The sequence below is a fragment of the Pan troglodytes genome, chromosome 1, assembly GCF_028858775.2.
Source record: "Pan troglodytes isolate AG18354 chromosome 1, NHGRI_mPanTro3-v2.0_pri, whole genome shotgun sequence".
Classification (NCBI taxonomy): Eukaryota; Metazoa; Chordata; class Mammalia; order Primates; family Hominidae; genus Pan; species Pan troglodytes.
This window is the reverse complement of record NC_072398.2, coordinates 160,957,359-160,984,809: the sequence shown is the minus strand read 5'-3', so window position 1 is coordinate 160,984,809 and position 27,451 is coordinate 160,957,359. Positions and strand designations below refer to the sequence as shown.

The following is a 27,451-nucleotide window of genomic DNA, read 5'->3' as shown; positions in this document are numbered from 1 at the left end:
TTTGCAACATTTCACAATCACATATTAGTTATTTGCTGAAAGCAAATTATAGTTTTTTTGCCTATAGTTTTGATAACATTTTCTGCGTTTCGACATATATGGAATGCAAATACTGATACTTTCCTTAAAATAGCAGAAGGTAAATTATTTTTTAAACCAAGTATTTCTGAATTTTGTTATTTGATTATATCAAAAGCATATGTAATGTATTAAAATTATATAAATATGAATCACACAAATTTATATACAAAAGCCTTCCCATATGCAGAAAGCATAATAATATGAAGACATGGAAAACTATAATAAAAATATATAAAATATATTAATAAAAATGTGCATATCTATGTATGTATGTATGCACACATTTGTGTTTTCACATCTGTATTTTGGTCTCCATCAAATTAACTGGGCAATGTGTATATTTTCAATTCCATCAAAGTGCTCATAAGAATACTGACAACGAAATGGCTGTTTAGTCATGTTTAGAGCAGGATGAATGAGGAAAGGATAGGTCCTTTACTTCCAATAACGGCATTATATTGATAGATGGGTAAAAAGAAAAAGTGCAAACCTCAATTAATCTTTGTTTCCACCTCCTCTATAAAAGATAATTATCTTCAAATAGGAAAGGATAAAAACAAATATTGACTAGAGATAACTGCTAAGAAAATAAAATAATCACAGAATATAATGCATGAGCTCTGTGTTTTCAATAAGTTTCAACTAGGCAACTGATAATAAAAGGAACTGAGAGAACTTGCAATGAAATGATCAAAGATTAGCTTTTATGGAATCATAAGAATAATCAGATTTTAGAAGTTTCAGGATAAGCATTGGAATTCTCATTTGTTTCTTAGTTTAAGGAAAAATGTTAACTTCAAAACTTCATTTACTAGTTAATAATATTCCCACATAAGGGAATAAAACATTTTATTAAAAAGTTTGGAATGTTATTTATAGTATCAGGTGACAAGGAAGCACCAAAGCTTTATGCATCAAGAGCAAGTCATGTCAAACCAACCTTGCTTCCTCTTCTGACTGTGTTACTAGCCTGGAAAATGAGGAAAATACATTCAAAGTTGTTTCTGACTTTTGGCAAGACATTTTTTAAAATCTCTAATTATATTGTTATAAATAAGATTAGGAAATTCTTGGTATTATGAATGAAAATAATTCATTCATCATATGCAAAATATACTTAGCAAATATTATCAATGATCCATAATTAGAAGTTCTATTAATACTTTGAAGATACTTATTCAACAACTGTAGCAGACTTGAGTTCACCTACAATGAGCCAGACACACTGCCAGGTGCTAGGGTGAAATTTATGAATAATACATAGAGGAGCTCACAATATCAGAATTTTAAAATAACTTCATCAGGACAGAAATATAAGCTTAAGTCATGTCCTAGTACAGTTGCTGGAACATACTATGGAGCCAAATTACTATTTTTAAATTAATGAATCAATCAGTAAATCAAGCAGAGGTAAAAATCAATATTCAGCTAAAGTTAGGCTAAAGTTAAATATTACCACCAGAGAAGGAACTGTTTGGAGAAAAGATTAAATAAGAAATGTCATCCAAAAGTAATGATTATTATAATTTTGTATTTAAAATATACTAGATTTTTAAAGTTTGACATTATAGTTAGGAACAATGATTCCTCTGCCTTGTCAGCTGCAAGATTGCTCCTGTGGTCAATGTACTGCACATTTATGTTACCGAATAGGAGCTCACTTGCAATAGAGGTCACTGGAAAAGGAAAGAAAATCAAGGGTACCTTGCCCTTTTCTAGCAGTTTCTTCATATTCTACATTTATGACTGGATTGATGATGATATCATGGATGTTGTTTACATGATTCTGGATAGTTTTGCACTCATGTAATTTCAATGCAGCAGAATTGACATTCTGCTTTTAATATACCCCATACGTTGTGAAAAACTCTCCCAATAAGATCTTACTTCACAATTTCTGGCTTAAGTGAATTGAAATAACTTTTAGTTAGGAATAACTTTTAGGGGTAATTTGGCTTAAAGTTATAAATGTTACTGTAACATTATATAAAAAGAATTGCGATATAATTTATCAGTTATTCTTTATATTCATGTTTATATTTTATAAATATTTATTAGCTCAGAAAGGTTATTATATTTTTTCTAAAGTTATCTATATAATGCAGTTTTAATATTTCTATTGCCTTTCAGTCTCTTTTCATATTTATTAGATTTTAAGAAGTGTTTAACTGCTTTTGCTCATAAAATTAACTATAAAATTAATTTTTAATTACTGTAAGATTGCCCACTTCCATTATCAAAATAAATTTATTTGTCTATTGGCTGACAGAATTCTAATACATTAAAGACAAGGAAATTTTCATTCTATATTATATATAAAATGTTTATCTGTATTCAAAAGTGAATATCCAGAAGTTAGTAATAAGTCTCATTGGCATGCCTTGTTTGTACTACTCACTTTGCTAACTAGCTTTGATGGTAACCCATGTGATCACAATGTGTTGATCATGCATAATTTGAAGGATATCAGATAGTGTGAAGTACTTTGGCCCTCCAAAGGCTGAAGCCAAAGCTAAATATATAATTTTGATTGAATACCAAGGCTAATATCAAGTTATACATCTTAGAAGTGCTAATTTTTTAAAGATTACCCCTTTGAATATCTACTACACATTGCATGAAGTTCAAAAGAACATACTTGCTGAAGGTCAACATAATATTGGGAGCTGTACCTTCCTTTAGTAGTAAAACAAGCATTGCCCTTTGCCCTCATGGAGCCTACAGTTTAGTTTTCAAGGGATAGCAAAGAGTAAGCAAATTATCACAAAAATAAATGTATAATTTAAAACTGCAATATGTTCCATGAAGGAAAATACAAGGTGCTTTGAAACCAGATTGAGGGAAGTAATTTAAATGAGGAGTCAAGAAAAGCCTCTTTGAGAAGACGGCATTTAAGCTAAGAGTGAATAGATACGTGGGATTCAGTAAAGTGAAGTAAGGGAGAGAGTATTCCAGAAAAAAGAGCAGGCCGATAGAGCCAGTTGTCCTGACGGGACTGAGCCAGGAAAAGAGTTGCAGATAAACTTCTGGAGGGATTTTTAGGGGCCAGACCTTTTAAGGTCTAACCATACATGTTAAACATTTTTTATTTTTATTCAGATATAATGGGAAGTATTTGAAGGGTTGTAAATAGGATATTTTCATTTATTTAAATATTGTTCAGGCTGCTCAATGGAGAAGGGATTCGAGAAAAGAATGAAACCGACAAGTTAGAGTATTTTAAATAATTATTAGAAATGAACTATTATCCATCTTTACCCATGCTATTAGACTTTTTGTGTTTTTGCAGATTGAAGAATTTACCATTCTCATTTACCAAACTTAAAGAGCTTGCAGCTTTGTGGCTTTCTGACAATCAGGTAAAAGGTTTTATTGCCTGATTTATTTATTAAGATGAACTATAATTGAAAGTTTGAATTACTAATTTATTCCCAATAGATACCTTTGACAGCAGCTACAAAATGTAGATTGTTTTTATCCCCAGAAAGAGAGAATTTTGTAAAGATAGCAATTCAAACATTGCTGAAGTCAAAACAGTACTGTAAGCCCCACCCTCCTTAAATACTTCTATTTAACATCTACTTAATTCTCTGAGATCTAATACACAAAATGATCATTTTTATAGCTTTTTAACTTCTAGGTGGTACACGTAGGTCCTTAGAGGATGTACTTTAATTATATCTCTGAAGGTAAAGAATAAGAAATTGTTACCACAATCCCCACAACAGGGAATTATTATCCTCTATGTTCCTCTTTCTTCTTATCCTTTTAATTATAATCAACTTAATTCAAAAGCTTCATTAATGACATTTGAAATACCAGGCTGGGCGCGGTGGCTCATGCTGTAATCCCAACACTTTGGGAGGCCGAGGCACACAGATCACTTGAGGTCAGGAGTTCAAGACCAGCCTGACCAATGTGGTGAAACCCTGTCTCTATTAAAAATACCAAATTAGCCCAGCACGGCAGCATGCCTGTAATCCCAGCTACTCAGGAGGCTGAGGCAGGAGAATCGCTTGAACCCGGGGGGCACAGGTTGCAGTGAGCCTAGATCACTCCAGCCTGGGTGACACAGCGAGACTCTGTCTCAGAAAAAAAAAAGGAATTTGCAGTAACTTTTTGGCAACTATTAGTATTTTCTGTAAAATTGTTTTGATATTTTTATCTTCTTGAAAACAGATTTTAATTGAATCAGTAATATTGCATTAGTAAATAATTTTATTAACTGGAAAATAACAAGAAACCATTGAAGATAACTGATTTGCCTACAGAAGAACTAATGATAGACAATTTTTATATAGTTTATTAGTCCTCTTTTTTCTTGTGATCCTTAAATTTTGAAACACCTATCCTCAAATATGAATGGCTAAATGAAAACAATTCATCTTGAATTTAGCTCATCATTATTTTCTGAGCATAAAAGTAGCATTACTGGTACGTGAATTGTTCATATTTACAGTCATTGGACACTTGTGGAAAATTTAAAATAGCCTTTACAAATTATAAAATCTAAATATAAGAATATTGTTTGTGTTCCTACAGTAATTACAGCATTTGCTTCCATCTGAGTCAAAAATTAGTAATTCAAATTCAAATCTTATCAATAAACTGTAGATTTTTCAAGGCATCAATATATCATCATAAATAATTTCTGGAATCAATGTGAACTATGCTAATGTAATAGTATATTCCATAGTATTTCATTATGGGAAAAAAATATGATTTATTATTCTTGTGGGAGAATGAACAGAGCAGTGACTGCATCATTTAACTTTTATTTAGAACAGTAATGTAATGTGGTTATGACTCAGTTTCATGAGACAAACTGATATCAAAAATCCCCTTTGTGTTTCACTCCTATTAATGTCATTAAATAAGCAGATTTTTAGTATATTAGATAATATCATTTCCAGTATATTTCTGACATGGACTATCAGAGTTCTAGAATATCCCTTCAGAATGAATATTTCTGAAATCAAATTAATAACAGAATGAAATATGCACAGAGGTAAATATATTGTGATATATCAGGTACAAGTACAGTTGCTTATCTATAAAGTGGACCCTGTCTTTGGCTATAAAAATATCTCTTATAAATAAGTGAATGCTGTTTTAACCTAATTAAATTCATAGATGATCTTGCATAGCATAAATTTGATAGCAAATTCCATTTGTCTTTCTAGGGCAATAATCCATGAAAATGAATAGGCATATAGAACCATACCAAAAGCTTACTTAGTTGAAACAATTTAACACATTTTGAACTCTTCAGGATTAAATCTGACATTGCCCAGTTGAATAGGTTTTGATAAGTTTTGTAAAAGGATATACTAAAGAAGAAGAAAACTTTATTATGAAAATCTTAGAATATGAAAATATTCCTCAGTAATAGTATTATTTCATGTTGTAATTTCTTATTTTATTTCTTTTTTCACTTTTCCCCCCCAATGTTTATTTATCTGAGTGAGACCAGACTATTGACTGTTATATATTTGCAATTGTATTCATCTAATTTGTATGTTCTTTGCTTCTAGTCCAAAGCCCTTATCCCTTTACAAACAGAAGCCCATCCAGAAACAAAGCAAAGAGTATTGACTAACTACATGTTTCCCCAGCAGCCTCGTGGTGATGAAGGTAAATTGTCAGTAGAAATTTCTTCTCTACTTATAATGATTATGGATAGAAATAACTAATTTTATTCGGATCTCTGGCCAGGAGTACTGGCACATGGACAAGCTTATAAAGATAATTACATGACACACAAATATCATGTGGGGATGTACTTTAAGCATAAGTCTTATTTTCTACTCTATTTTAGATAAGCTTCCAAAACAAAACTCTTCATCTTTATATCTTACATAAAAATAATGTTGATTTTTAGGAGCAACTATTTCTCTTTATGGATTGCAAGACACATGACTAGTAAAGCAAATCTGGTAACCAGCTAATTGAAATGAGCTAAGAGCAGTCAGATCCTAAGGAAGTTTCAATGAACTGGTTTAGTTGCTGTGTTCATTTATTGCATGAACACAATTTAAACATCTAGTCCAATGATCTCTGAACTCAAATTATTTCATGGTCTAAGTCAACCATAAATAGATACTTGCAAATAAGACCATTCTTTCTTTTCAAGTTGAGTTTCCCTAACCAATATCCCTAAATCCTTTTTCAATAATTAAATCTTCTCTTCTATGATCACATTATTCATTTAAAAAGGTGAAAAGAGCTTTTTGTCCTTTGCTATTTGAAACTTAGCATAGGCTCCTTAGCCCAAGCCAACACAAGCTGATATGCACATTTTCTATAGTTATGGAGTAACAATAATTCTTGGAAGAGTAAACTTATTTTAATCCAGCCATGGATTAAATCTACCCAATCCATGTGAATGAGGCCAACTTGTAAAAGAAACCATTTGTTTATGTATTTCTTATTTCCAGGGATAATTATAATAAATGGCTTTAGTCTTTGACCTCCAAATGTAAGTGAATCATTTTGGAATATTTTAGGATATTTTTCTTTAAATTTTGTCTACAGAAGTAGGAAAAGAAAAGATTGTTTTAATATGCATTTTTATAAGTCAATAAAATTAACCTTTTGAATTGATAAAGGAAAAGCCACCATGTTTACATATTTTATAAGAAACATCTTAAGTAAGGATTATGTTATATTCATGCAGCTTTACTTATATTTTCATTTTAATAGTTGTACATTATCAAAATATTTAACTTCAAAAGAATATAGGGAAAAAAGGAAAAGTATCTCATATTCACTGGTCATTTCTGAGATATGATCTCACAGATTGAATCCCTAATTTGTCCCAAGGTAGATTCAGTTAGGTAAGGTGTAGTGTTAAGGAATTAGCCTAGCTGAGTTTGCTTTTGTTTTTGTTTTTTCTTTGAGAAAAGAAAGGTTGGTAATTGAAAAGTTTCCTCGAACTTAAATTAAGTCATCCTTTGGTTTTCCAGGCAGGAGTGTAATAAATGAGTTTTCAGAATCCCTTGTAACAGAGAAAGACATATATGATAAAGGACCTCCTTTGGAAAAGAATTTAGCCTTAACTAAGTACTTTCATTGCATTTTCATGTGATCTTTGCCATAATGTTGCAAAGAAGATATTATCATTAGCCAACATTTTATGTAAAAAAAAGATTTATAAGCCATTTCCCTGTTAATTTGACATATTTAAACTAACTGAAACAGACTAAATTTTCCACGTTTTCTACCATAAAAACAAGCTCCCCTCATTGACCCCACAATAAAAGGAAAAGGTTGCAATCTTAGATACCTTATTGCAAAGTCAATGTTATGTGGTAACTTTTATAAAAGAAATTTGTATAGAGTTTAGCAGTTACAAATAAGGATTCTATTTAGACAGGAACAGAATCCTGCACTAGCCACTGAGAAGTCTCTTAACACTTTGAGCAAGTCCCTTAAAACTCATTAGTAAAGTAAGGATGAGATTAGTAATACCATTGTGTTGTTGTTAGGATTGAAAAAGATAACGCTTTAAAATGCTTGGTCTAACTCTCTATATTATTATTATTGTCCTATGGGGACCCCATTTCCTACACTAGAAAATTTCCCAATCCTGAGTATTTTAGGAATACTGAATTTGAGTTAAGATTACAAAAGACCATGTAATAAATATCAAGGGAATTTTATTCTTTTCTCTTTCCTTCTTTCTTTTTTTCTTTATTTCTTTCTTCTTTATTTCTGTATTTGTTTGTAGTATCTATCACCATTTTTGCATACTGTATTAAATACTTTGTGTAAAATTGTTTTTTAAAAAAGCAATAATACTTTGGAATCTAACTGTAGATTTCCAGTCAGACAGTGACAGCTTTAACCCTACACTGTGGGAAGAGCAGAGACAACAACGCATGACTGTTGCCTTTGAATTTGAAGACAAAAAAGAAGATGACGAAAATGCCGGGAAAGTTAAGGTGAACCTTTTAGCTTTTGTTTCCTCTTTCTTCTCCTTATCTTTTTGTTTGTCCGTTGTTCTTATTCAGATAGATTTTGGGACAAAGTCAGATACTTCTTCAAGTCTCGTGGCGGTACCTTTCATTACAGCATGCTGGTAGTTCTGGAAGCATTGGTGTGCTTCAGAATGAGACTAATGTCCCAAATCTGAGTGAGCAAATTTGAAATGCCACTTCATCCAACAGAATAACTGCATGAGAGAGATTCAAGCTGAGGGAAAGTAGAAAAAAAAAATCTGTGTGATAGACTTCATCTAAGAACCTTATTTCATTGTTGACATGCTACACACTAAGATGATTTTTTTTTAATCACTGAGCAAAGCGTCATGCAGACTGAATAAAGCCAAAATAAACATTTCTGGAAGGGCCAACAGATTAATATGTTACATTGGCATTAAAATCTCTGAAAAGTTCTGTGTCCTTGGGCTATTCAAGAAGAATTTATGAGTTTCCTTAAATATGAGAACAAATTTTAAGGAAGATTAGTGCCTAATGGCAGGTGATGTTCCTTAGGGAACATAACTTCAATTTTTTTTACCTCAAAGTATGTTTTAAAAGATCTTTTATAGGGACTACTAGGTCAAGTAACAAGATTGAATTTTAAAATGTGTATTTCTCCATTACTTACATTTTTAATTATCATCAGAATTGATTTAGATTTTCTCAACATCACATTTTCATGTTGGCATGGCAACATCTTGAATCTCTCATTTACTTTTTATAACATTGTATGTGTACTTTTTCTATCATGGCTACTAACAGCTCTCACTCTTAGTGACTAATTACCTTTATAATTGCATATGTGTTCTATTAATAAAGCTAGATTGTGTGTTATGTTTGTCTCTGTCCTCTCCTTTCCACATTTTCTAAACTTTATTTCTTAAATCAGCACATGAGCACTTACTGGCAAGGCCTACCAATATCGTTACAGAGAACCCAAAATGGATTCCCAAATCCAAAATAACAATTTTGTTAAAGATTTGGGTTTTAAAAAAAAGTCTCTAGATAGTTGATTAGTGCTGTCTAACAACCAAAGAGACATCTTTTTGAACTTGTGAATTCCTAGAAAAAATAATGCTAAACTGAAAACATACCTTCAGAACATTTCAGTTCTTTTACGGATTTCGTATGTTAAATCCAGAACCAATGGATGATGCATTCTATACCGGACTTCTGATTCATCTTTATATTTCATTGAATTACCAAAAATTGCATGCTTCTTCCTGAAATTCTGTATTCAAAGAATGCAAGAAGAAAGTGCATTTAATATACTCTGGTATATGTGTCAATGAAAACGTAAAATATAGTAAATACTTACAGTTATTTAGAAGCCCTGTTTGTGTGTTATGTGTTCAAGTTTGTTTATAATCAGAGTAGGTTCATTATACTTTAGAGTGTTTTTTCTCTGTGTTTATTTACATTTGGTTTATTTATGTATTAATGAAACAACGTGTGTTTCAAAATCTCAAACTACTCAGTTTTGACTAATTTGAATATTTCCAATGCCATTGGCTATTGGACAAATTAGAGCACAAACAAACTTCTAAATAAATCATCATGGAAGTATGATGAATAGCATATGTTGTAATCTTACACTAAATTAATCACACTTTTCTGGTTCATTACATGTACATTAAATTCAGCACCATTTTACCTTTAATTTACATGAAATTTAAAAAGGAACCATTGACCTATGTTTTCAACTTTCAAATGGACTAGAGTATAATGCCCTACTTACAGTCTGTATAGTGTAGTATGAATGCTGCATTGTGTGAAGAAATTGTGACCCTTTAGCATCATATAAAATTAGTACTGTTTTATACATGGATTTAAAACTAACTTTATGATCATTATTTTAAATGCATAACTCAGAGTGAAAGAAAAAGAGAGTAGAAAAATGATAAAGTGAAAGTATTGCTACAGTGCTCCTCTTTCTCCCAGAAAATGGAGATTCCTTCTCCCACAGGATCTCTCCTGCCAAGCCCCCTGGGAAAGGGGCCAGCGTGGGATTACTCTCCAACCTGCCAGACTGTCTGGCGATTGCTGCACACCATGGGCCAGGTGTGATCAGCAGATCCAAGATATGCCCGTCCCCCAGAATGACCCACAGCTGGCATGGGGTTGTATAAGTGGCCTCCAGCAGGAAAGGAGCATGTGTACTCCATTGCCAGTTGCAGCACAATCCACCACTCTTCCCTCTCTAAGTGGCAGACAGGTAGGCCTAGGTGTCTGGGGTAGGAGAATCTCCCATGTAGAGGCAACCTTGGAACAGTGGTTTATGGGGTATGTTCTGCATGATTTGGGGTAAGAAATGTTGATCACATAGAAACCTTCAAATTGCCAGTGTTTTATCTCAATTTAACATTTTGTTTATTGACATTGGCAATGGGGTGGGGAGGACTAAGTCAGAGGGGAGGGAATATCAATGTGAGGTGCCTATTGGTGGGATATCTGGCATGGTTTTTGAGTTGGGTGCTTTATTTTTTTTTCTTTAATTTAAAGTGTGGGAATACCAATAGTTGGGCAGAATGTTGATGACACTATTGATACATTCTAAATTGTCCCCTCCACATATATGCACATTTTTTATAATGTGAATTCTGGGGGAGATTAAATAGCTAAAACTTAATTCTTAAAATAGCATCAGATTTAAATTGAGATTTGCTGAGAGTGGCCTTTAAGCACAAAGATAGACATCTGTTGAAAAGCATCAATTTCCTTTAATTTGAAGACACAAATCGTATGAATTCCTGTAAGAGAAGATTGAATCGGGAGTTGTGGCAAATAGGGCTTCCTTATCTCTGTGGTTGGGTGTTTTAAGAGGTTAATGGGGGGAAAAACATGTCTTACTGGAATATGAAAGAACACTGCATGTCTTGTAAACTTTACTATCCACATGTAATGGACTAGATACTTATCCATTGTCTTATATTTTTGCTACAATATAAGGCAAGCTGAGAATGCATTTTCCTAACTAAAATTGCTATAAGTTTCTTTTCTTTGTATAACATTCCAACTACTTCTCGAAGTAATATAATATTTAACAATCAATGATCAAAGTATTAACTAATATTTCTCTTACTGGAATTTACAATCAAATCAAATTATAATTTGATCATGATGTGAAATATAATATATTATATTACATAATATATTATATTAAAAAACAGTTCTGTGTGAATTCAAGATATCATTTCTAAATGCCCTAGCTATTAACCTTAAGTGATTCTTTATTGCTAAATTTTTGGGGGTCTCCAACATCTTGCAGCTGCTATTTGCATTTACTGCACTTTATTTAGATCTAAGATACAAAGGAGGTTGTGAAAATTTCTGTTTTTCAAAATTAAAGTAATATTTTAGTAAAAATCTTGCATTTTAATAAAATGTATATGTGAACTGAGCAAATACTTTATAGTGAGTGATCAACACAACACAGTTTTGCAAGAATATAATTGATTTTCCTACCTATGTGTATAATAAATGAATTTATATACTTTATCTCATGCTGGAATAAGAGAACATTTATAGTCTATATATTTAGATATATACAGAAATTGCTCTTATATTTGGGTATTACTTAACTATTAGTATAACTGGGTCTATGATCATGTTTATTCACTTCTGATGCACTGCATATATCCAATGAAAAATAAAGCAAAGCAATCTATAAATGGGCATAAAATATGCTTGCATAGAACTTCCAAACATAATACAATGATAAATTATAGTTTCATCTTTAAAAATTATAAAATATTGTGTTACTTAGCTTTATTTAAAAAAATAGACATTATTTTGCCATTTAACTCAGAGAAATTCACATTTTAAACTTACAGTATTTCTTCCACAATATTGTACAAATATGTGCTGCACCCACACTCTGAGCTAAGTAACACTTGTGTAGCATAAGCACTGGAGTCAAAAGACCTAAGCCTGAATATTGCATCTACTAGCTATGTAATCTTAGGCAAGTTACTTACATGGTCTGAGCCACACTTTTCTTTCTGTAAAGTGGCAACAGCTGCTGCAATGGGTTGTGAAACTTAAGTGAGATTTTATTATAATAATTAATTATATAATATTTAATTATTAATCATTTATTTTTAGTGTATAAATATTAATTTATATTTAAACCTATAGAATTAATAATAATGTTTACATAAATAATTAATAATAAATTAAATATCCCTGTAAAACATTTATCATGGTGACTGGAACATGGGAGATACTGAATTAAATAACTGTTGCTATGTATAATTGAAAAAAAGATCCAGACAGTTACAGATATTATGTTTAGACATATACAGAGTAGAGTCAAGATCACCAAAGGAATCCAGATTTTTAAAATACATTAAGTAAAATGTGACATTAGAAATAGTATCTCATCTCTGCATAGAACTTACAGATTTTCCAAGAACTTTCACATTTTTCACATTTTAGCTCCAGATTAACTCAAATTTGTAGGAAATATATTATCATTTCCATTTTACATGAGTAGAAACAACAGAAAGATTAGTGGATGATAGCTAGTTGGGAATAAATCTATGTCTTAAATTTAAATCTTCTGACTCCAAGGCCAGTAAATTCTGCTAGTAGGCTAGTAAGTGAGAAGCAAGGAGCTTATTTTTTAGGTGAAACAAATCCAAGCTTTATAAGACCTGGAACTTCCTCAATTTAAGGGGGGGTCCTCTTTCAGGAAAAGAATATAAAATGACTATGTAAATAATAGGGTCCCTCACAAGACTTTGGAAGAGGTGTGTAGCTTAAGCTTCATTAATGCATAGTAAATCTATTTCTAGATTTAAATGTTGTCACAGGAATAAAATATTCAAACATATTCTGGTGATGTGACCAAAATATCACATGTACTTGCTTATAAAATAACCAGAAAATATTAGTACCATGCCAAATAGTGATCTAATTGTGTCAGATGGGACACAGCATCTAATAAAAAATACATTACATTATTCAATGAAGTATTTAATTCAGTTAAGGAAGAACACTTCACATTTCTTTTGCCTTCCATTCAATTTCTAAGTGTAGTTTTCATGTTGGGGATTTTTTAAGTTGCATAGAATTTTAATTTAATGCCCTACTTTAGCTTATTTTTTATTCACATACAGCTGGTTATAAAAAATAAAATGTTCTTAATTGGCATGATAGTCATAGCATTCTACAACTTACATTTTTAATGTAATTTTTTTTACTTCTAGGACTTTGATGTCAAGTACTTTTAAACAAGTTCAATGATATAATTTAAAAATTATACTTAATTTGTGATTAACATTTCTAATACCAACTTAAACAACAGATCTAAGAATGCATGCATCCCAATGGACTTTGTCTAGTAGTCATATCATTCCTTTTATGTTTATTTAAGAATACATTACAAATTAAGTACCCTGGGATTTATTTATACTACAATCTAACAACTTAAACACTTTTTTTTCTGTCAATTCTAACTTTGTCTTGGGTTATATTTTTGTAGCTATATTTCTATATATTATCAATGTCATCCTTATTTATTTGAGAGTTTAAAGAGATTAAACTACATTTAAACAGCACTTACATTAACAAAATTATCTGGTTTTTAATTTGTTTTCCAAATATTTACTGGAATAATAATTTTATATCTTTAATATTAGAAGGAATGTTAGAAGTCATCTAGTGAAGTCCAATTCCAGTATTTGATGAGAAAAATGAGCCACAAGGAAGACAAAATGTTGAGAAGAATAACACAGTTGGTGGATTTGCTAAAACTGCAGATGGGCAAAAGTGTTTGAATTCACATTCATAGTTTTCAGATCTATATCACCATCATAGTTTTCTTACATCCCATGAATTACATGGGTGTGTGGGGGTGGGTGCGGATGTGCCCCTCACTCTTTCTCTCCCTTTTCCAATCTTCCTCTTCCTTTCACTGCTTCTCTTTCACCTTCTCTCCTCCTACCCTCCCACCCCCACACACACTTTCCACAGATACATACCTACCACAATCACATAAATCATTTCATTTTGTAAAGTTGATTCTACTCAGATGCAAAACAGGATTGTTGGAACAAGCCAGGCCAAGTAAATCCTTTTTTTCCCAGACCCTTTTAATTCGCATGCACAACTTGAACTTATTCTATTTTAAATATATTATAACAAGTACCGTGATGATGAAATATTCTATATGGAATGTCTCATATTTTCTCCCTCTAAATTTAATGCTAATAGTCATTAACATGTGTTCCCAAAAGTTAGATTGATAACCTAACATGAATTCAAGAATGGAAATAAGTAGCTGGATAGATAAAAGCCAAAATTTACACATGTACCTAAAATATCTTTGAAAGTGGTCCCAATTTTTAATTTCTCTTCATTATAAGATATTACTCAAGAAGCATGTTACTTTCTTAGGGTAAAAAGTAAATATAAAAACCACCCTGAAGCATTTTTTTCCCTTAGGGATTAATGAGAATTAGCTATCCTACCTTTTGATATAACACACTAACTAACAGAAGGCTAATGCCTATTTGGGCAGCAGATATTGTCAACTCCCCAGTTTTTAACATGCAACTCTACTTGTAAAGCTTTTGGGGTCTCCTCCCATCAGCTGCATTGCTACTCAAAAGATACTCTTAATATCAACATTATTACTTATAAATATTAAAATAGGGAAGAGAACAGTGTCTAAAGTAAGAAAGCAGCTGCTATAACTTGATTAAATTTTTCAAATTACCAATCACTTAAGTGTTTTGACCTACTGCTATTTCAGCCATCTATAGGGTAGGTCTAAAGACAGAATATGATTCAAAATTAGTTTATAATCTAGAAGGGTGGGAAGGGGTGAGAAGTCCCAGAAGGCTGAATATGAGAACACTATGCGTCCTACTCTATAACAGAGTTTCTCAGCCAGCTCAACACTCACTGTATTGCATTTGATTATACTACTGAATATAAAATGGGATAGTTTTGTGAACATGCTTGCTGAAGTTATTTTTATGTTAAATTTCTTTTTGTAAACTTCTAGGTTGAAATAAACCTAAAACGATATCCAACTCCTTACCCAGAGGATTTAAAGAATATGGTAAAATCTGTTCAAAATTTGGTGGGTAAGCCAAGCCATGGAGTGCGTGTTGAGAATTCAAATCCAACTGCTAACACGGAGCAAACTGTGAAAGAAAAATATGAACACAAGTGGCCGGTAGCCCCAAAGGAGATTACAGTGGAGGTATTTGAAGGTTATTGGTAATTGCCAGTGTGGTTTGGATTTTTTGGAATTTTAAATATGTTTTTTAACTGAATAGATCTTCCTTGATAAGTGCATTTTTTTCCTAAAATATAAATGATCTCTCTACTTTTTCAAACTATGAGGGTTGCATTTAATCAATCATAGAAAAAATGATACCCTCATGGCCTAAAATCATTAACATAGCTCCAAAAGTTCCAATACACACAGAATGAATAAGTTCGTCACCCAGCAAGGCCTGGCCAGTGAGTGCGTTATATCATATTAGTGACATTATTTTGGCTACCCCAAACTTTTATTGTATTAATCATTAAGAAAGACTAATCCAAGATTTTCTATTATGCAAATCTCATAAAATTCCTAATTAGATCTAGAGCACAATTTTTAAAATGTTTTTATCTTTGGGTTACAACTTTTCTAGGAAACACCGATTAACAATAAAAAGAGGACATAAGTTTGAAATTTAGATTTATGGAATCTAGTCACATGAAGCTTAATTCCTATATTTTAGAATGAGTTAGAAATCCATCCTTATTGATTTTGTGGTCTGAAAAGAATTCAACTACACTTATGCCACCTCTACTCTATCATCAACTCTTCAGCTAATTTGGTTATCATATTTTTATCTTCATTAGAAACATAGTTGATCTGAGTACATCTGTAAGTTCACATAACTACTTCTCCAAAATCTAGAGTGGCAAAACTCTTTTACAAATCTGCATCTCAGAGCATCATTTTGTTGCATTTATTAAACACCAACTGCATATGTAACACTGTGCCAAACACTGTGAGAGAGAGAAAAGAAATATAAAATGTGTCTATAATACCCCAATAATTTAAAGCCGATACACTTAAGACACATGAAACAATTAAAGAGCATATTATTTAAAATATGATCACATGGTTAGTTGAGTGATGGAGAATATAATGCTCCAAGTTTAGTTTAGACTGTATATTAAAGGTAGGGTGATTCGGTTAAAGAGGAAAAGGGAGGAGGGCATTCCAAGCAAAGGGAAGATCTTGAGCAAAAATAAGCATAGTGTGCACATCTGCCAGCAGAGGTACCAACCTACCCTAGAGGAGGGGAATACAGCTAGATTTCTAAGGGAAAAAAAATTAGCATTCATTTTCATTGTTTTTTGCTTATAAAATCAGTATCATTATACTTTTTCCTTTCCAAAATATTATGCACATATTATAGTAAAGCAACAGACTGTTCTTTTATCTCAAAGATCTCGCTGCAATATAAAGGGGAAGGAAACCAACATTTAGCAGATACACACTAAATACATACATATACGTTTTATATTTAAATATCCTGTAATCACAGTTTAACATCAAAATAACTGGTGGTCATGAAAATCTATAAGCTGGATAATTTTACTATAAAATAAGAGTCTAAAATGTCTTCATGTAGGGATGGGATAGATGAGACTTTGGTTATGAATTTAATAATAAATCTTAAAACTGTCTCAAAATCAGGTCAAGCATAACAAATCCAAAATTAGATTTAATGTTTCCTTTGCAAACTTGCTTTTGCTTTCATGTTCCTGACCTTGATCTCACTGGCACCATTATCTTCCATTTCATTCAAGTAGAAATTCGAGAGATGTCCTGATTTCTTTCTCCTTCTTTCTCTCCACTTCCTATCTCTTCCAAATAATTACCAAAGCCTGTGCATTCTCACCTAAGTGTGTCATTTCTACCTCCTCAAGCCCTCAACTCTGTCCTGCATTACTATTAAAAAAATACCCATTTTTTGGCTTCCCTTGTCCCCAGCCTCCTCATTGCCTTGTCAATGATCTTTCTAAAAAAGAATTCTAATCATTTCCTTGCCCTCCTTAAAAACACTACAGTGACTTCTTATTGCTAAGGCTAAGATTAAAGCTCAACTTTCAGCTTTAAATTTGTCTGTGTGATTTGCACCACCCCTTTCCTAGCTTTCTTCTACTAGTCTTTTCCTCTTGAACAGAAATTTCACTGGTAATTTCAATACTTTATCTAAAATTGAGATTCTAGATCTTCTCTCTCTAACTTTTAACCATCCTACAGCAAAGAGGAACTGTTGCTTTCTGTATTATCCTCCTGCCTCAAATTAACTGCAGCCAAAGTAAAGGGTCACACTCTATTTTTCAATGTCCAGATTTAATAAATGCAGATAACCAAGCATTTAGCTGATCAGTGCATACTAAACATTTATAATATGTTTTGCACTTGTGTGCCATTTTTTGAATCATTGTTATTAGTTCACACTGCAAAGGATATGGAAGAGGGTATTATACACTGCATGATATATTTATTCATGTGATTAAATATAGAAAACCCCCCAAAAAAAGAATAAAGGTAGGCATGACCAGAAGTGGAAAACGGAAAAAATAAATAAGGTAAAAACATTACAAATGCAACTAAGGGGAAAAAGGAAAGGCAAATATTTATTGCTCACTTTTATTTTGCCAACTAGATGCCAATAGTTTTAACATACATTATGCCAGACAAAGAACAGGGCTGGCGGAGCCATAAGAAAAAGGAGGACAGGGAGATTTTCCTTTATAATGCCTTGTGCAGTTTGCATTTGCCTTTTCCCCAGATCTCTTTATATGGCTAGCACTTCCTCATCCTTCAAGTTTCAGCTTAAAGGCCACCTCAGCAGGAAGGCCTTCCCTGATCACTCTGATCAGTTGGACCCTCTGATATCCTCTATCATGTCACATTGTCACATTAAATATAATGAACAGTTATGATTACTTTGTTTATTGACTTCAGACTGTGAGTTTCATGAAGGCAGGGATGCTTTCTTTCTTGTCCATCCTTGTATTGCCTGAGTCTAGCACAGTGCCTAGGATAGAGTAGGAGCAAAATAAATATTTGTCGAATAAATGAATGATTGATATAGTCCAGTATAATGACTCTGGTAACATGTCTGTCTCTCCATTCAATTAGATATTCATTGAAATCAAGGACAATTTCTGAGTTTTTTTGAATTAATAATTAATTGATACCTATCCACACTTCATCACCTATGTGTTCAATACACTCTTGGTATATAAATGCCCACAGCGTCTCAGTGATGTTATGGTGATCCTAGACCAAAATAAATACCTAGGAGTTTCATTTAAGTTGTTATATCCAAACAGCTTAGTAAATATTTATGCCCTACTTTGTGGTCATTTGAAAAAATCAATACACATAAGTTGAAAGAGAAAATAATATTTTTACCTTATTCTTAAGAAATCAAAGCCAAAATATTAATGGCATACATGCACCTGTTAAACACCACCTATCTTCTCACAGCTAGGAATCATAGTAGACACCACAATTTTAATTTCTGTTTATCATTGATTTTCAAATGCCACTTGGTTTTTTATCACAGCAACCACCAAAAACCCAGCTTCACAAGGATTTTCTTTTTTTTTTTTTTTTTTCCTTTTTCTTTTGAGACGGAGTCTCGCTCTGTTGCCAGGCTGGAGTGCAGTGGTGCGATCTCAGCTCACTGCAACTTCCGACTCCCTGGTTCAAGCGATTCTCCTGCCTCAGCCTCCTGAGTAGCTGGGATTACAGCCACGTGCCAGCACAGCCAGCTCATTTTTGTATTTTTAGTAGAGACGGTGTTTCACCATGTTGGCCAGGATGGTCTCGATCTCCTGACATCATAATCCACCCACCTTGGCCTCCCAAAGTGCTGGGATTACAGGCGTGAGCCACCGCTCCCAGCCAAGGATTTTCATCAAAAAGAATGTGCGATCTAATGTTGTAACTGAGAGCTACCTCAAGCTAGCCATTTGCACAGTGTCTGTCTAATGTCAATTATTGCTTCGTTTCCCTCAAACATTTAATGTAACTCACAGTGTCCCTGTTAATTGCAACAACACCCATGGGTGCCTCAGAGTACAGTTTGAGAATCAAGGGGTAGGGCTTTTAAATCTAGCAGACATGAATTGAAATCTTGGCTCCACCTTGTGACCTTGACAAGTCAAGTCTCTAAAACCTTTCTGATCCTTGGTTTCTTTATCTTAAAAAAAAAAGCACAAAACAGAAAATATGGTAACACCTATTTATATACAGCTCCAAGCACAGTTATTGACACAGAGGAAGCCTACAGTAAATAATTCCCTCTTCTTTTTCAAGAGAATTATGTGCCAATTCCTTCCCCATCCTCCTTTAATCCTTCTGCAAGTAACTACCAAGATACCTGTTCACCATCCAAAAATGTTCTGCATTTTTCCCTTTGTTAGGGGACTCAGCCCAGTTTTTTTCTATAGAGGAACATCTTTCTTCCAGTAACAGAGAATTGTCGATTACCCTCAAAATTTTCCTTAAATTACTTTTATTCATGCTAGGCCTAGACTCTCAAAAGCTCAGAAATAAGCTTGCTTTCTTTCCTTTGACTTCTTCCTGAGGCTTCTTTTCTTTATGGCAGTAGCAGCCAAGATGCAGTTTGAACAGTGGAAGGGCAATTGTGAGAAAAAGGACATTTTACCTTTTCTTTCCCTCTCATTTCTGTCTCCTCACCAGAAAGAAAATATGGTTCAATGTACTTACAATGGAATCCCCACTAAATTCTGTTTTCTACCAAAAATTTCCTCTGTCGTTGCCCATAGAAGTAGTCCCCAAAACTTTGCCCACTTTTCCAAAAGGAACTCAATTCCTCTAGCCTCTATAAAAGAATTTATAGAAACAAAATTAGTGATTTATTTCCTTTGTTGGATAGTTAACTTTACTTTGTGAAACCCATGTGAGAAATGAGCTGTTCTCAGGATAGACAATACAGCATACACAGTATCACATAGATCTTTGAGTAGCACAGATCCCAGTTCAAATTTTGGCTTTACCACTTATTAGGTTTGTGACTTAGAATTATGATTTTACCTCACTGAGCCTCCATTTCCTTATCTGCAGAACAAAAAATGATGATAATAAATAAATACCACATAATGATAAAAAATAAGGTTGTCTTTTAAATAATTAACAAGGATAATATAGATAGAGTGTTTAGCATAGCAGCACCGCAGCAGATGTAATCAGTGCCATGTAATTTATGGCCATTGTCATCATTGTCGTCATTATCATCATTGTCATCATCATCATCATCACTTCGTTCATAAGGGTAAGAGAATCTACTCAGATCAGTGCAAATTCATCATTCTTGTTTCAATAATGTCCTTCTAAGAAGAAATACAAGTTCATAATTAGCTGATAATCATCCTCTCTTCCTGGTCACTAAGGCTGTTTTTGATTCACAATAGAAATTCTGAAACAGGATCAGAAACTTGAACCTGGGTCAAACCAGAGCTACCATGCAGAGTTCCGGTCATAATTTTGGTATACAAGTTTGAAAGTCAAATCAATACAAACAAGATGACCTGAGTACTGAATGTGTAGAACATAAGGGAAAAAAGCAAAACCCATAATTATGTTAACATTCTGTACTTGTACAACTATTTGGTTTGCTTTTTTGTGTTTCTATTCTATTTTTGTTTCTCTTTTGAATAAAACAAAATTCCCATTCTTGTAATTAGGTATCATAGGAATATTTTTAAATTATTATTTCAACAAATAACTTACCTTTAGATTCATAGAATGTTAGTACTAGACAGGAATTGGCACTAATTCCTATTACTGATTACCTTTATTTTAATGATGATAATGCCCAGAGAAGTACACTGACTTGCCCAAGGTGACCTGATTAATAAAATATAAAAATAGAAATAGGATGAAAATATGACACCTTGTAACAAATTTTTTGGCAAGTCAGCATATTTTATGCCTTTCAGGGTACTGTTTCTCAAACTCATATCTTCTTATAAATTTCTCCAAAGGTATATAAAGGCTTTTATCCTCCATTCTGTCACCTTAAAACTGTCATACATTTCTTATGCTAAATCTTTGAACTAACTTTCAAAATCAATCAAAATGAATAATATGTACCCTCTGAAATAATTTTCAAAATCAATCAAAATAAAGAAAATATGGCCTCTTTAAAAGGATTTATAAAAAAAAAAGTCAGCGATTAATTTCTTTTGTTGAGTAGTTATCTTTCCTCTGTGAAGCCCGTGTGAAAAATGAGCTTTACTTAGGATAGGCAATATGGCATACACAGTATCACATAGAACACCTTTGAGTAGCAAATATAGCCTCTTCAACTACTGAATTTTCCATTCTACTCCTTTTCCTGTTCCTCTTTGCAATCTGATACCTCATTTTAAGTTCTTTGTGTGCTCACAGCTGAGCTCACCAGGAGGCAGCACAAGGTAAGGAAAGATCACTGGAATGGAGCCCAGGAGAATCCTGCTGCAGTGCTGGGTCTTCGTCTAATCATCTGTGTAACCTAGGCCTAAGCTGAGTCTCAGAACCCGCCTCTAGAAAACAAAAGTGTTGGACTAAATGATCTTTCCCTTTTCTTTTATTGAAATATTCTATTTAAAAAATTAACAAGTAACAGATATACCCAGGTTTTTCAGGCAAATATTTCCATACAAGCCTAACCCAAAAGAATCCCAAAAGATAGAACTTAAATCAAGACGTGCTTCTCTGCAATAACCAAAGACCTGAGCATGTCACTACGGGGGTCCTTGGCAATATATAAAATTTATAGTAAGAGTTTCTGCCTGTTCATTATACCAACCGATTACTTTTAAGACAGGACTTTTTAAATTTACAATATTTTTGTCCTCAAGTATATTTTTTTCTCTGATTTAACAAAATATTTCTAAATATTTTACATTAGTGCCCCAAACTCACAAGATACTAATGAATTAAAAAGCTGAAAATTCTCATTTGAATTAAAATTAATCTTAAGGGAAAAGAAGACATAACGATAGCTGCTATGCATAAATATATATCACTACTTATGGGCATAGATAATGCATTTTTGTATCTAGAAGAAAGTGAGAATTTGGTATTTTACCTTCCCCTAATGCTCTCCACCCTGCCTGGTTAACTGAAAATAGTAATTTGAATTGTGGAAGTTTAAAATCTTGGGGTTTCTACATGTTTATTTGTCATTATGAAGTTATGGTCGTGTATCGATGTTGCTTGTTACACTCAAAGAAGGGATATAGAATGAAGATTTAGCATGCTAGATTAGGTGTGAGAAAACCAGGAACCTCTGGAAGAACACATGATAGAACTTGAGAAATTGAGGAGATGATCACCTGGGATACAATAGAAAGTTAGGAGGAAAGCGGTGGGAAGAGCAGGATTTATAGGACCCGACAGTGAAGTAATGTAGCTAGGGATGCACCAAAAAAAAAAAAAAAAAAATCTTAATTGGTCAGTGATATACTTTCCTCTTAAAACTCTTAGAGTTAACCACTTAGAACAATTACATGTGTATATATCATATTTGTGTGAATCATACTGCTCATATATGGCTTATCATAATTCAGTCTGGTGTTCTAATGAGTTATAGCTCATCTCTCCAACTAGATTATAAACTCCCAGAGGGCACCAGCCACATTTTGTCTTTCTTTGGAACCTCCACAGTTCATTGCACAGTGCCAGGCATATAAACAACATGCAAGAAAAATTGATGAATAAATGGACTCACTTACATTAGAAAAAAAAAATTTAATGCTTAACTCAGAGATACATATGGTTTATTTCTCCCAGTGCCTCACAGTGAACTGAATTCTAGAGTCACATTTTTTAATCTGAGCCAAATAAAGATACTGCCACTTTGGTTAACCATTGTTTAAATGTTTACTTTCCTTGTCCTGTATTATTATATCTCTCAGGATTCTTTTGTTCATCCAGCTAATGAAATGAGGATTGGGGAACTTCACCCTTCATTAGCTGAGACCCCTCTGTACCCACCCAAACTTGTTCTGCTAGGGAAGGACAAAAAAGGTAACACTGTGAACCCAATGTGGAAAATATGCTACAAATGCATGTGCATGATGAATCGCCAGTTGTAAATTATGATACACCATATTCTATACAAATGTTTTACAAATATGCATTTCTAACCTTAATCGGTATGGTTTCCATTTTTCATACTTGCTTTTCCGTGTAATTGTCAGTGTCATAGCATTATAACATTTTCCCCTTTAAATTTCAGAATCAACTGATGAGTCTGAAGTTGACAAAACTCACTGTCTGAATAACAGTGTTTCCTCAGGCACTTACTCAGACTACTCGCCTTCCCAGGCTTCCTCAGGATCCTCTAATACCCGGGTTAAAGTGGGGTCCTTGCAGACAACAGCTAAAGATGCAGTACATAATTCTTTGTGGGGTAACAGGTGTGTTTAGAATTCCCTCCTTTTGTTCCCAAACGTTTATTTTCAGCAACTTTTTAAAAAATGGAATCTTCTTAATTTTGGAATTGTATTCGGCACACAAGTGGCATAGAAGACAGAAGGGGCAGGTAAGCAAATGTTGTTCGCCTGGGACTGCCAGGAACAGATGAATCCACCTTACAGGGAGAGGCCATTGGTTAAGGAAGACATGGTAGGAGTTATCAGGATGAGATGGTAGAACAAAAAATTTAAAAAATAAAAAAAAATGTGTTTGCCCACTGATACTTATTGATGAGACATGGATGTTTTAACATACAAAATGGCATTATGAATTAAAATAAAATGCCAGTAAAACACTTAGGTGTCTGGTCCAGAGTAAGTGTTCAATAAATTTTCATTGCTATCGTCATCATAATTTTATCACCACCTGGAAAAGTCAGGATGTATTTTTAAGTACTTAATCTTTCCAAAATGCCTCCTCCTCTATATTACTCTAATTTTACAGATGAAAAAACAAAAACCACACACAGAGCACAATAAAGTGACTCAATAAGGCAATGTTTTCCCAGTTCTAATTCCATTTTGTAACTTGTTGCTATGTTTTACACTACAAATAGCAAATTAAAATTGTTATATAGGTAGTCAATAACTTTTACTCATATTTTACTGATAATATTGCCACTGTTGGCAATCTCTTCTTTAGTAATTCATGAGTAACTTTTCCTAATCATTGATGCTCATAATAAAAATCATAACTCTTTCAGTTTGTAAATTCATTATTTGCATTATCTCAGTATCTGCTAGAAATAACATGGTCAGTGGTACAAACATGTCAATGATCTAAAGTCATAATATAATTTACATTCTACAAAACATACCTGAATATGCTCCCTATACAATAGCATTTAGTGTCTTCAAAACCTGACCTTCAAATAAAAGTCATCTGAAGACAATTTAGATTCATCAGATACACCAAGCATTTGTAAGAAAGGTACTCTCAGCCAATAGTTTGAAATGTACCAAATCAGAATCTCCAGGAATGGGTATCAGGAATCATATGATTCTAATTATCAGTCAGGTTTCAAGACCATTACTTAAGAACTACATATTCCTTCATCGATTCCTTCAACAAATGTGTATTTAATACCTACTATGTGCCAGGCATTAGTCTAGGCCTGCAGAGAAAAAGATCTCTACCATTGTGAGTTTATATTCTAGCAGAGGACACAATACAAGATACAATACACGTAATAGATAAGTAAATTATATAGTATATTAGAAGGTGATTATTACTAGGAAAAAATAAAAGTTAAAGCAGGATAAAGGGATGGATTTTTAAAATATGAAATAATAATACTATCTTAATCATAAGTCAGGTGAGGATTACTGATCAGTTAAACAAAGGATGATGGCCCTCTTTGCTGCTTGTTCTCTTTCTGCCAAAGACCCAACTCTTCGTGCTTTTCAATTTCTTCTTCCCATTGTGTTCACAGGATTGCACCATCTTTCCCACAGCCTCTTGATTCGAAGCCATTACTCAGCCAGCGGGAGGCTGTTCCCCCAGGCAATATACCACAGCGTCCTGACCGGCTGCCCATGAGTGATACTTTCACTGACAACTGGACTGATGGCTCGCATTATGACAACACAGGGTTTGTTGCTGAGGAAACCACAGCCGAGAATGCCAACAGTAATCCTCTCTTAAGTTCGAAATCTAGAAGCACATCTTCGCATGGACGCAGGCCTTTGATCAGGCAAGACAGGATTGTTGGTGTTCCCCTGGAACTCGAGCAGTCTACACACAGACACACACCAGAAACAGAAGTGCCTCCTTCCAATCCTTGGCAGAATTGGACCAGAACCCCTAGTCCGTTTGAAGACAGGACCGCTTTTCCTTCCAAATTAGAGACAACCCCCACTACCAGCCCATTGCCTGAAAGGAAAGAACATATAAAGGAATCTACTGAAATACCTAGTCCTTTTTCTCCAGGTGTACCATGGGAGTATCATGATTCCAATCCCAACAGGAGTCTTAGTAATGTCTTTTCTCAAATCCACTGCCGCCCGGAATCTTCTAAAGGTGTTATTTCAATTAGCAAAAGCACAGAGAGGCTTTCCCCCCTAATGAAAGATATCAAGTCTAATAAATTCAAAAAGTCACAGAGTATCGATGAGATTGACATTGGTACATATAAGGTGTATAACATACCATTAGAAAACTATGCTTCTGGGAGTGATCACTTAGGAAGCCACGAACGACCAGATAAGATGCTGGGACCAGAGCATGGTATGTCCAGTATGTCTCGAAGCCAGTCAGTCCCAATGCTGGATGATGAGATGCTCACCTACGGAAGTAGTAAGGGGCCACAACAACAAAAAGCTTCTATGACAAAAAAAGTCTATCAGTTTGACCAAAGCTTCAATCCTCAAGGATCAGTGGAAGTGAAAGCCGAAAAGAGGATACCACCCCCTTTTCAACACAATCCCGAGTACGTGCAACAGGCCAGCAAAAACATCGCCAAGGATTTGATTAGTCCTAGAGCTTACAGAGGATACCCACCGATGGAGCAAATGTTTTCATTTTCTCAGCCATCTGTGAATGAGGATGCTGTGGTGAATGCCCAGTTCGCAAGCCAAGGGGCCAGGGCGGGCTTCCTGAGAAGGGCCGACTCCCTGGTGAGCGCCACAGAAATGGCCATGTTTAGAAGGGTCAATGAGCCTCATGAGCTGCCCCCAACTGATAGGTACGGCAGACCCCCATATAGGGGAGGGCTGGATCGCCAAAGCAGCGTTACAGTGACTGAGTCCCAGTTCCTGAAAAGGAATGGCAGGTATGAAGATGAACACCCTTCATATCAAGAAGTGAAAGCTCAGGCGGGAAGTTTTCCGGTTAAAAACCTTACCCAAAGGAGGCCATTGTCTGCGAGAAGCTACAGTACAGAGAGTTACGGTGCCTCCCAAACCAGGCCAGTTTCAGCTAGGCCTACTATGGCAGCTCTTTTGGAAAAAATACCATCTGACTATAACTTGGGTAACTATGGTGACAAGCCATCAGATAACAGTGATTTAAAGACGAGGCCTACTCCTGTGAAGGGAGAGGAGAGCTGTGGTAAAATGCCTGCAGACTGGAGACAACAGCTGCTTAGACATATAGAAGCTAGACGGTTAGACAGGGTATGTCTGGTGTTTCTCTGTAAGAATATCCCTCCTGCCTTTAGTGTTACTTTATTGGCATTTCTAAGCACATGTAGTGAAGCATGAACTACATGAATGAATTAGATGATCAGTATTTTATTTATCTTTATATTGTGGGGAAAATGGATCATAATAGTTTTTCATGGATGTGGCTAAATGCTCTTTGAGAGTTCATAACCTGCAGGTGAATTATTCATCAAATCTAACCCAAATATTGTTAGTAAGAAAGAATTCAACTCCATTAGAGGGGATGGTGCTTCAAATGCTTTCTAGCCATTAAGGCAAAATGCCTCTCCTAGGACGCAAAACTGTTCTCTAGTGACCTAAAGAGTATGATTTTTATTGAACCTATAAAAAGTGGATATTTCCCCCGTTTCTGGATGGACTCACTTATATTAAAGTCAGGCCTAATTTGTTTATAAAATTTGCACATAGTTACTGCTATGGGACTACTAGTTATTATTTCTAATGAGCAATAATTTTCCCAACAAGAAACAGAAAAATAAGCAGGGATTGAATGCCCTCCTACACATTATTTTATTTAATAAAAATCCTGCCATTTAGAATGTTGGTTTTTATATAGAAAGAAATATTTAAATTCAGATTATGCTACAGACAACAAAAATAGTTGATGTCTTTATGAAGACAACAAACAAAAAATTAGTATGTATATTGCAGCAAAAAAGAAAATTAATTCTAGTTCAGTTAAAAATTGAGTCACAATAGGC

General features: G+C 33.8%; 1 protein-coding gene and 1 long non-coding RNA gene across 15 annotated transcripts in view; one reads left to right on the top strand and one right to left on the bottom strand.

Moving 5' to 3' along the window:
• Positions 1 to 27,451, top strand: part of LRRC7 (leucine rich repeat containing 7) — a 571,260-nt gene that overhangs the window by 443,150 nt on the left and 100,659 nt on the right. For 5 of the 9 annotated variants that reach the window (XM_063800431.1, XM_063800437.1, XM_063800433.1 and 2 more), the window contains exons 14-21: positions 3,371 to 3,440; positions 5,616 to 5,715; positions 7,900 to 8,024; positions 10,030 to 10,278; positions 15,076 to 15,276; positions 23,028 to 23,139; positions 23,351 to 23,531; positions 25,022 to 26,702. In XM_063800431.1, coding sequence (XP_063656501.1) covers positions 3,371 to 3,440; positions 5,616 to 5,715; positions 7,900 to 8,024; positions 10,030 to 10,278; positions 15,076 to 15,276; positions 23,028 to 23,139; positions 23,351 to 23,531; positions 25,022 to 26,702 — 2,719 coding nt within the window. Of the gene's footprint in view, positions 1 to 3,370; positions 3,441 to 5,615; positions 5,716 to 7,899; positions 8,025 to 10,029; positions 10,279 to 15,075; positions 15,277 to 23,027; positions 23,140 to 23,350; positions 23,532 to 25,021; positions 26,703 to 27,451 lie in introns of those variants that run through there. The other 4 variants (XR_010153504.1, XM_054684254.2, XR_010153505.1 and 1 more) reach the window with 4 other exon arrangements.
• Positions 8,024 to 25,154, bottom strand: LOC104001191 (uncharacterized). 6 transcript variants are annotated; one of them, XR_010153523.1, is made up of 8 exons: positions 24,916 to 25,104; positions 23,419 to 23,704; positions 21,488 to 21,650; positions 20,161 to 20,456; positions 18,040 to 18,130; positions 12,041 to 12,084; positions 9,158 to 9,294; positions 8,024 to 8,274 (listed from the first exon to the last, which is right to left on the bottom strand). It is a non-coding gene; the product is annotated as an uncharacterized LOC104001191 (long non-coding RNA). The 6 variants fall into 6 exon arrangements; XR_010153524.1 differs by lacking the exon at positions 20,161 to 20,456 and having other exon boundaries at positions 24,916 to 25,154; XR_010153525.1 differs by lacking the exon at positions 21,488 to 21,650 and having other exon boundaries at positions 20,161 to 20,184; positions 24,916 to 25,133.